The 10,941-nt window shown below is 34.6% G+C and overlaps 3 protein-coding genes across 3 annotated transcripts; 2 read left to right on the top strand and 1 right to left on the bottom strand.

Annotated features, from left to right (window-relative positions):
* The first annotated feature begins 546 nt into the window (after positions 1–546).
* On the top strand, positions 547–1,766 carry Trsn (translin). The gene is made up of 5 exons (XM_076385322.1): positions 547–724; positions 899–998; positions 1,056–1,271; positions 1,335–1,414; positions 1,472–1,766. The coding sequence occupies exons 1-5, from the start codon at positions 653–655 to the stop codon at positions 1,703–1,705; spliced, it is 702 nt and encodes a 233-aa protein (XP_076241437.1). The 5' UTR covers positions 547–652; the 3' UTR covers positions 1,706–1,766.
* A 67-nt stretch (positions 1,767–1,833) lies between these two features.
* On the bottom strand, positions 1,834–3,496 carry LOC143183662 (glyoxylate/hydroxypyruvate reductase A). The gene is made up of 4 exons (XM_076385321.1): positions 3,236–3,496; positions 2,528–2,902; positions 2,078–2,442; positions 1,834–1,988 (listed from the first exon to the last, which is right to left on the bottom strand). Exons 1-4 carry the CDS (start codon positions 3,330–3,332, stop codon positions 1,857–1,859), a joined length of 969 nt encoding a protein of 322 aa, XP_076241436.1. The 5' UTR covers positions 3,333–3,496; the 3' UTR covers positions 1,834–1,856.
* E(pc) (Enhancer of Polycomb) lies at positions 3,200–10,932 on the top strand. The gene is made up of 11 exons (XM_076385320.1): positions 3,200–3,281; positions 4,657–5,245; positions 5,980–6,118; positions 6,206–6,447; positions 6,554–6,810; positions 6,901–7,036; positions 7,110–7,412; positions 7,630–7,781; positions 7,881–8,015; positions 8,613–9,584; positions 9,948–10,932. Exons 2-11 carry the CDS (start codon positions 5,093–5,095, stop codon positions 10,063–10,065), a joined length of 2,607 nt encoding a protein of 868 aa, XP_076241435.1. The 5' UTR covers positions 3,200–3,281; positions 4,657–5,092; the 3' UTR covers positions 10,066–10,932.
* The last annotated feature ends 9 nt before the right edge of the window (positions 10,933–10,941 follow it).

Here is a 10,941-nt window from a genome sequence, read left to right as displayed (position 1 = left end):
AAACGTTAAAAATGTACTGCAATTGTATGCTGTAAGAATTCTGTAATGAATTTATTGTACTGTTTATGTTAGTTTATTTTATATTGTACATATTTTGTGCATTTTACTTTGAAAATTGCACAGTTTTTTATTCATTTTAAGATGTATATTTTTCTGTTTCTGCCAGTTTATTATTGATATGTTTAGTGAAGTACTTGAAACGGAAGAAAATATTATATTCAGTATGTCTTAAATTAAAATCATCATGAAGCAATTGAAGTAGAATATGGAAATACGTCTATAGACTAAGTGTTGAATATAAATCGTTACGACGATTTTTTGTTCCTTATATACATGATAGTAGAGTACATGTATGGGATAGCAAAAAAATATGAAAAATCGATGTATTCTTTCTTTTCATAATGCAAAAATATTTGGTTGTTTAAAATTTGATATTATAGTGCAGTACCATCTATTGAGTGAATGGTTTACTAGCTTGTTCAGATTCCGTCAGCAGTGTCAGCACTAGTCAGTAGTAGCATACGATAGTGGAGCACTATCTCTAGCACGTGAGTTCCATTTGATGGGGCGTTATTGTGACAAGCTTTTAATCATGTTGACATAAAAATTTTTCTAATCACTCAGTCAGTTTTCATAAAAGATAACAAACACAATGGCAGAGAGAATATCAGAAATCTTTAAATCATTTCAAGACTATTTAAATAATGAAGAAGGATTACGTGAGGTTTGTTTAAATGGCTTATTGATCAAATTTGCCGAATTACGTGTCAAAATATGGACTTCGTTTTAAACATTTTAACGTAATTTTGCTTTAAAAGAAAGAATTTTAATATTATGTGGCTCTCTTCGATTTGCCTGATAATTGCGAATGACATAAAGCATATTTTTTTTCTCAAAGGAAATTCGTGCCATTGTGAATGATCTTGAAAAAGATGCTGGAGACATTCTAATGATATTACAGAACATTCATAATGAAAATAAGGGTGAAGAAAATATAAGTATGTGTTTCTAATGTTTCAAAATTATTGAATTATAGTTATTTTTTTTATTCACAGTTGTATCTGAATATTGCACAAATGCAAGAATATTATTTGAGGATGTGCGTAAAAATTATGCAAGACTCACAGAAGTCCTACCGAAAGGTCAATATTATAGATTCCATGAACAGTGGCGTTCTGTGACACAAAAATTATGTTTTCTAGCTTCTTTAATAATCTATTTAGAAATAAATATTTTGGCTACCCATGAGGCTGTGGCAGAAATGTTAGGAGGTATATGGTTTTTAACAAAAATTTGTTGTATATATTTATATTAACTTTACATTGTATATGCAGTTACAAATGAAAGAAATTATGGCTTTCACTTGGACCTGGAAGACTTTTTAATTGGTTTGTTACAGTTAGCTGCAGAATTGGTATGTATATTTGATTATTTAGTTATAATTAGTCTCTATTCATATATTATATTTCAGAGTCAATTTGCTATAAGTAGTTTTACTAATGGTAATAATGACAGACCTATAGAAATTGCACAATTCCTAAATGACCTAAATGCAGGCTTTAAACTTTTAAATCTTAAAAATGATTCCTTAAAGAAACATGTTGATGGCTTAAAATATGCCATTGAAAAAATGGAAAAAGTAGTTTCTGACCTCAATATGAGAGGATTGAAACCATCTCCAAATCCAGCTATTCAGGAGGCATAATAAAAATGTTATACTACCAATAACATATATTGTTATATATAATAAATTATTTAAAAAACTATGTTCATATTAATTATCTACTTTGTGTTAAATCAGTGGAATTTGAATAGCTTAATACAGAATTCTATAAACAGTTAAATTATCTAACTGATTAATAACCTTCTTGTAAATTTACTACATTTAACATATTTTCACCTTTAACAAATTTTTTATAATTCTCAGCAAAGAATCTTGCAACATCCTGGGGACGAGTAACACCTGACATGTGAGGTGAAATAGTGACCTACATAAAAATATTTTTAATGTCATAGTTAAATAATTCCAATTAATATTAATACTTTTATTATACATTCAACAACTAATGGTAATTACCTGTGGTAATGTCCACAGTTTACTTTGTTTTGGCAGTGGTTCTTCTTCAAAAACATCTAAAATTGCTCCCGCAATCCACTGTTGCTTAAGAGCATTAATTAGATCTGCTTCTTTAATGATTGTCCCTCTACCTATATTGATAAAAATACTACCACGGTTTTTACAATTTTGTAATACATTCCCATTTAACAAACCCACAGTATTTGGTGTAGATGGTAAAGCATTTACAACATAATCACATTTTTCCAACATTTGAGGTAGACATTCAATTGTTGCATGCTCATCAAGATAATCTAATTTTTCTTTAAGTGGTGTTCGTGTGACACCACAAACTGTAGCCCCAAATGTCTTCAGTTTTTGTGCAACTACAAAAATTGAATTCTTTGCAAAATCAAAATTCATTTTTCTATTAAGAATAATAAATATACATAGTATATAGTATATGATTACTGAATTTTCCGATATTTCCTAGGCCCAAAATAACCACAGACAAATCACAAATTAGTCTGTGATTAAGAATTTTCCCATCAGTTTTCCATTCACAGTTTTTCTGATTTTCATATTGTTGCCTTTGATCACGTTCAAAATTAAAAATATGTGCCACCACATATTCAGACATGGCTAAACCAAAAGCTTTGTCAGAAAAACGAGTAATAACATAATCAACTTTTTTATTTTGCAATCCAGGAACCAATGCATTAACACCAGCCCACGTTGTTTGTAACCATTTTAAGGATGGCAATTTATCTATATATGGTAAAAATAAATCACAGTCGCTTACTATTATATCCGCTTTTTTTAATTCTAATAATGAATCATTTTTATCTAAAATAAAAAGTATACTATTAAAACGAAATACTGTAATATAATGAACCAATAATAAACAAGAACGAAAGTAGGAAATTGTGTCGCTCGAATTTTATGCGACAGAAAACCCTCGAAATTAGTTCATGAGTCATTCGGGCATTTGAAATATGCGCCAAATATTTAAACGGGGTGGGTTTTCCGCCAAGCTGTACACATGAAATGCGCAAATTCAGTGCACAACAGAATCGTAGTGGTAGTGCGTTTTAACACGTGCTCGCTGCGAGAGTCTCGTGAGCCGAAGAAATTCGAGCTTCACGGGTATGAAAAGAAAGTGCATGTCAAAAATAATACCTGGCGAAACGTCAAATATCGTTAAACTCGGAAGTTGCATTCGAAGGTGGTAAGATAACCTAGGTATCACGGATAGAATTGCAATACTATGCACCATGTCGACACGCGGGAATATGATCTGGTCCCAAAAAAAGGTTATCTTAAACAAATATAACGTTGAATAATCGATTCTCGTTTTGAGTTATTTCAAAAATTTCGTAAGTCACGAGCCGATATGTTGCATCGTGTTGGCTAAAACGTGTTTCACCACTGTGTCTAACCTGTTTCCGGTTGAATGTAAGGGGAATTTATGTTCCTAGAAATCATTGCTTACGCTCTACTATTTGTATATTTTATTGTTTTCAGATCAATTGTATTAATTTAGTTACGCTTAATTGCTTTTGTCCACATTTTTTTCATTTTAATGTATAAAGATAACATTTGGTAAACTTACGTTTCATTATGTTTTATTATATTTAATTTTTAACAAAAGATAACAAATTTTTTCATGGAATGGAAATATATTTGCTCAATCTTAATATTCAGATTGTAAAGTATAAAAATAAATGTAATATCATTTAACGAAATTATTTCGGTCAAGATTTTCATTTCGTGCATGCAAATTGAAAATTTGAAGTATCCGTATAAGCACGACGCGTGCGCAAAATAGAAGTCGCCTAAATACAAACACGAATAAGGTACATACACATGCTACGACGACATAGTAATTTGTTATTTAATTCTATCGCCAGTAACTTTATTTTTCATCGTAACAGTTTTGGAAAATAAATAATATAGTAAGCAACAAAATTTGATTGTAACTATTACATTTTTTTGAAGCTTATATTTTTCACAACTCACTGGTCAAGTGCCAAATAAAAGATTGGAGAGGTGATAATTAAAATTTTCCACATTATAAAACTAAGACCGAGCACTTATTAATTTTGAATAGTCAATATTCTTTAAATTCATGTATTTTAACGAACACGTAGGGATAGGTTAGCAAAAATTTTACACGTCTCCGAATGTCAACGAACATAATTCATTCCAAACTATTTCATTCTTGTAAATACTGAAATTCCATTTTAATAGTATCGCATGTAAAAGAAATCAGTAAATTCTATTTATATTTAAAATTAGGAATATTTCAATCGCTTAATATTTTGATAACTCGATTGCAAGCGATTATAAAGTATAATTCTTAAATTTACGTAAAATAGACTAACAATAACTGTATTTCAAGAAAGTAATAACCAGAAAATAAAATATGGTTCCAGTCCTCAACACGTATATTCCCCAATAAAAAAACTCCGTGCTTCTCATTTTCAGTAATACGATCATGCGCCCAATGACAACTTATTTTCGAAACATTGATCCCTGTTGTAAATAAATATTGAAATCACATTAGAAAAATCTTTTTCGAAAATGTTTGAAATTCACAGCGTAAATGGAAAGGTGATGTGAACGAGGCTTGCGTCGGCTAGGGCCGCGTATCGTCCAATCGGCGGTCGCGAGTTGGCCAGTGGCGGCAGCGGGCCGATTCCCGCGCGGCGCACGTCGCATCGTGGAACTGCTCGAGCTGAACGTGTTAAATGGCTGTGCGTCGGCCATGATGGCTTTGAGCAGGGACCGTGTCACGCAAACATGTTTTCAAAGTGATATATCTCGTTTGGTGACTGAGTGACCGTGTTCCAGCGCGATGGCCGGAGAACGATGAGGCCCTGACCGCTCTCTGTGCCGGGTATTACGGGCGCAGGGCCCCCAGCCAGGCCCAGTCAGGTTCACGTTCCGCAAGCCCGAGGCCCGAGCCGACCCGACTGGCCTCACGGTTCGACACCAGCCAACTCGGTTGTCAACACGCGAGCCAGCCGCCTCAGGATGAGCAAGCTGTCGTTCAGGGCCCGCGCCCTGGACGCTTCCAAGCCCATGCCGATTTACATGGCCGAGGAATTGCCGGATCTGCCAGATTACTCGGCCATTAACCGTGCTGTGCCCCAAATGCCCAGCGGCATGGAAAAGGAGGAGGAATGTGTAAGTCGAACTGTTCAGCCTTTTTCCAGCATGTTTTCCCCGTCCGCCATCTTACCCTCAGGCGCATCTTCGTAAACAACCGGCAGATGGCAGCCCATTTAACATTATTATCTGCAAATATTCTTTATTTTCTGTTGTTTAACGCAATTGCTAACTTTCATTTACCTGTTATAGTTATTCTTTGAGTTTTTGTGCACCTTGTTAAAGAGTTGTTGGTAGCTGTCAGCCTCTTGTTTCGAAGCAATGAGGGAGTTAAAAATGTTGCCTCAATGTTACTGTTCGACGTATAGAAGTTTTGAACTTTTGTGCTTCCTATAGTTTTTCTTGTTTACACTGAAGCGTTTTCAGATTTTTAAATTTATGTTTAGCTGAGAATTACTTCCTGAGAATATTGTTTTCTTTGTAAACAATGGTTATTTAATGTTGCGTTGTTATACTCCATTGTGAACAATGTTAGTATGATACTGTAGTAACGATTGTGTCATTTTATAAGACATATGTACCAATTATGATGTTACACTATTATGTGTATGTAAGTTTTAGTATATTTTTATTACAATTTAATATGTAAATGAGTTATTGTAAAAAAAATGTGTGTATCAATGTGTTGATGTTTACATAGTTATTTTTTGAGGTACATCTAATACAATTAAGTTTACTCTATAAGTTTCATAAAAGATATTAATTATTGTTGATTAATACTTAAATTCATGTTAAATTCATTCTTTGCATAGGAACATCACTTGCAAAGAGCAATATGTACGGGTCTAATCATTCCTACTCCTGAAGTAACTGACTTGGCAGATGTGGAAGCTTATGACAAGATATATCCAGCTGACTATAAGCTACCACGTCAACTTATACATATGCAACGTAAGCAACTATAATAAATTTATATACATTTATATACGTTTTTCTGTAAATAGAAGATATATTAATTGTATGTATATTTTTCTGAAGCGTTTGCTATGGAACAAGATATTCCGGATTATGATATGGATTCGGAAGATGAAAAGTGGGTTGCCGTACAAAGTCGTAAAATGGACTTGACTCCACTTCAGTTTGAAGAAATGATGGATCGCTTGGAGAAAAGTTCAGGGCAAACTGTAGTCACCCTTAATGAAGCTAAAGCGCTTCTAAAAGAAGATGATGATTTAATCATTGCTGTTTTTGATTACTGGTTAAATAAACGTCTTAAAACAGTAAGTTGTATCATAAAGGTAGATGTAGTTATTTTTATGTAAAAAATGATTATGTATATTCTTAAATTATATGTATAATAATTAAATATATTTTTTTTTATTACAGCAACATCCACTTTTATTAACAGTAAAAACAGAGCATCGGTTTGGTTCAGCTGCCAATAATCCTTATTTAGCGTTTAGACGTAGAACAGAAAAAATGCAAACACGTAAAAACCGCAAAAACGATGAAACTAGTTACGAAAAAATGTTAAAGCTCCGTAGGGATCTTAGTAGAGCAGTTACCCTTCTTGAAATGGTTAAACGAAGAGAAAAAACGAAGCGGGAACATTTACACCTTACAATTGAAGTTTATGAGAAAAGGTTTGATACAAGTTTCTTTGATTTTTTATATTTTGTTTGGTCTTCTAAAACACCGATTTTGCATCTTATGGAATTTTAATGTTTGTGTAGATATCAGGCACAAGACTTTAATGGACAAATACTGGCAGAAGTATCGGCACTGAAGACACCAAGACCAGCATTTGCTCCATTATTTACAAACCAATTTGGTGTTCATCAAAACTGGGCAAATAAAGTTTGTAGTAAAGTGAGTATTTTCGTACAAGTATATTATAATTGTGTTTATATCATTGGTATTAAATGTTATATGTTTCAATTAGGACGAAGTAGTACCTAGGAAAGAAAAAAGACAGTATAAGAAACGGAAACATAAAACTGACAGCAGGGGAGGAAGTTTGGACGATACTGGTGTACGTGGTGGAACAGGTAGCGGAGGTGGTCGAGGATCTCGGCCTGGTGTTCTTGGAGGCGGGCTGGACCCGCTGATGAGCTCAGATGAAGATAGTCCACTTCCATCTCACTCACATTCTCAGCCCTCGGTTCCCTCTGATCGTGATGATGAAGATACCGCCGATGAGGGTCAATTCGCTTTCAGACGGAATCGAAATAGCACTTATTTACCAGTGAGTGCTGTTAAATTTGTGCGAATTTTGTTGTTTGTTGTGTGCATTTTTCTAACAAATTCGTAGACTAAATTCTTACGCGAAATCTATATGAAGCAGGATGTTTTTCTATTATATGGGTGTCAATGAAAATCGTCATGAATTACTGTAAAAGTGTGGAAATAGTCTTAAAGTTCTTTTTTTCAGGATTGTAGATATAGAGCTTTTCTCTTTGCAGCCTGTATCAGGTGGGTTTGGAAATTGGCCTTGGTGTGATAAAAGCGAAGGGGGCTTGGCTGATAAGAAGTATAGGTTTGCACTGACCAGCATCAGCAAACCAGTGCCGAGGTGTATTGGTTTCGCACGACGACGAATTGGTCGGGGTGGCAGGTATGATACATATGTACAGGGAAACACAAATAAAAATGAATATATACGAATAAAAATTCAATTTTGTAATAATCTTGTTCGATTGTCGTATACTTTTAGAGTGATATTGGATCGTTGTTCAACCGATATGGATGACATGTGGTCTTCTTTAGACTTCACGATACACCAACCAAAACGAGAAGCCGTGGATTCTGATGCGACTGTCATGTCAACAACACCAGTTAAAAAAGAGTGGTACGTTAAAAGACTATATATACGGGCTATAACAAGTATATGTTGAAATTGTTTAGAGTGGTTGGGTATTAGATCACAAAATGACATGTAGCATAGTGTCTGATCTGCTTTCTTTTTGCAACAATAATGTCTAAAGGCTAGCGCCATGTTTTAAAACGAAGACATTGAAAGAGTTCGTTGACCTGAGCATTAGGTTGTGTTTCCTTTGGAAGGCTCTTAATACATGTTAAGACTTTCATAGACATAAGTTCTTCAATGGGACTCCTACTGTAAACAGTCCCTGCTTTCTCAGTCACTGGGTCATCTTGAACAGCTGACTGTCGGTAGTCTTTTAGTCTACAATTCATTTGTGTTTATCACGTACATTTTTTTCCCTATATATATATACTATTAGTTTATTGTATATACATGTTAACTTTATAACATTATTACTGTAAAATGAAGGCAGATCAGACACTATGTCATAAGACATTTTGTGATAAAATTGGGGTACTCTACAACCCTTTAAAGTATTGTAACATGTACTTGTTACAACTTTGCAGAAAATCTTTCTTTAACGTAGAATCAATTTATCTAATATATTTACGTATAATGTAGGTTACACTTCCGACCAAAGACTCCACCTGTGTCAGTGCATAGTCCAAGTGAAGAAAGTAGTGATACGGACTCGGATGAAGAGCCAACGTTATCCCAAACAAAACCGCTTCCGTACCCGTTCCCACCCGAGGCAACATCTATCTGTGTAGAAGTAGAGCCTGAACGTGCGGGAGACGAACCACCTTTTACGTCAGAATTTAATATCGCAGATTACTTCACGGTGGACACTCTGTCGGATTTCGACCTTGCCGTGGCGAGTATCACCGGTAGTGCGTGCGTTAGTGGACTATCGGATAATAACTCTAGCGACTCGCGGACAGACGAGATGGGTAGTTCACATTTCGTTGTGACACCGCTACCTAGCAGTCTTTTTGCACAGCCTGCGACGCAGCAGGGTCGGCCTCAGTACAGTGCTAGTGGTTCTAGTGTAAATACTTCGACAAGTTCTACGGTATCGTCGTCTTTTTCGTGTACGACCAATCAGGCGACAACATCGAATACAGTGTCTACGCAATGCGCAAGTGCTGCTACCGAGGCACAGTTGAACCATCAATCTAAACAACAACAACAGCATAGACAATTGCCAAACAACAGCAGTACTGCCTCCATTTTATCTAAGTCCTTGACTAGTCCAACAAATAATAGGAATGGCGGCAGCTGCGGCAGTGGTAGTGCTGGAGTCAAAGTGTTCAGTGCAAGTACCACAAGTAGTGGAACAATAACAAACTTTGGTAATGGCCACCAAAATGGTCCTTTACCCCATATAAACAATTCTAACAATATTTCGAATAGCACTCATGTGGTGAATAATCAGTCAACGATAGTTCTGCCGCAAAAACATCCGCCGTCCAATCTGCTACCTGGCTTGATTGCGCAGAGCAAATTGGCGAGTCTCGCTAGGCAACAACAACAAACGCAAAGTCAGGCGCAACAAATCCCAACGTCCGGGGAAATTACGCTTAATAGTAATAGGTAAGTAAAGTATTATATGAATCAATTAAAATATCCAATTATATGTATATTGTTAAAATATACAGAGTAAGCTATTTGAAAGAATAACCTGAATTTATGTTGATATTTATGAAGAGTGCACGCTTTTGAAAAAGATATTAGATAGAGTACTTAGTTCTTTAATGGAATGCTTTTTCCTTAGTCTTCAATTCACTTACACATGTTTTGTCTATGTTACTAAAATTATAATTTCATGCGCTTTGATCTGTATAAAAGCGTAAAAGAAAATTGTTCATTGGTATTTAGCACTCCTTAGAAGAACGTGATTTTATTAATAATTTCTTTGGAAATATTTGTTAGCAAAAATTACATATTTGATTTTAGTGAAAGTTTGGATATGGAGGTGGATGCAGTGGAAAATTCGGCTTGCGATGGTAAGCCGCAGCAACAGCAGCTTGTACGGGCAAACAAAACAAATTCATTAGCAATGGAAGTGACATGATGCCTGCTATCGGCACCCCTGTTGCCGCCAATACGTCACTGGGGGCTTCGCTAACTTTACCTTGCCTATGTCTGCCTGACTTTGGGGACTGGACATATACTACGTGCTCGTTAAATATGAAATGCGGTACGGCTAGATTCAATTACAGAAATGCTCTGATCAGTTGCCTGTGATGGCGATGATGATAGAATACCGATTCCATTACAAATAGCAAGTCATTTTTTTATCCCCCATAAAAGGATTACATTGTAACTTGTTTTGTCACGAGAAGTTTGTTTCCTTGCTCATTAAATATTATAAGTGTAATTGCTTGACACAATCTCAGTTTTTCATTGAATTTTTACGGGAAGAGGAAAACAACTTATTTTTCTTACATGCAATGTATTAGTAGTAGCCTTTAGTTGACATTACTTTCCTCCCTTTCATAATACAAATTATTCTTTCATAAAATATGATAGATAAATATTGAAATAGTTTCTTCGTATGTCTTCTATCTGTATAAAAGAATGATTTCATTTAATGCAAGGGAACTTTCATACTTAATAAAATTATAGTCCAATTTTGAGATACTAAAAATTTGACAGACTTTCTTTATCGTTTTTTATTTGTATGAAAGTAATACTAGTGAAACATATATGATGCAGTTGCAATTATGCCACAAGCTTTCTCAGACACAGCATTATTTGATTGTAAAAGTACTACACAGGGATTTTATGCTTACTTTTTCCTCTGTTTTATAAATTCTTGAAAACTTTATATGACTTAACTTGATAATCACATACAGAATAACAAAAATTTAGAAACAAACAATGACAAATATATACCATAAGGTTTTGTAAAGAGAAATTAATCTTAAATTAAATCCTTTTTTGCAAT

Source organism: Calliopsis andreniformis, chromosome 9 (assembly GCF_051401765.1).
Source record: "Calliopsis andreniformis isolate RMS-2024a chromosome 9, iyCalAndr_principal, whole genome shotgun sequence".
In the NCBI taxonomy this organism is placed as follows: Eukaryota; Metazoa; Arthropoda; class Insecta; order Hymenoptera; family Andrenidae; genus Calliopsis; species Calliopsis andreniformis.
Note: the sequence above shows the minus strand (reverse complement) of the source record. Positions and strands in the feature narration are given on the sequence as shown.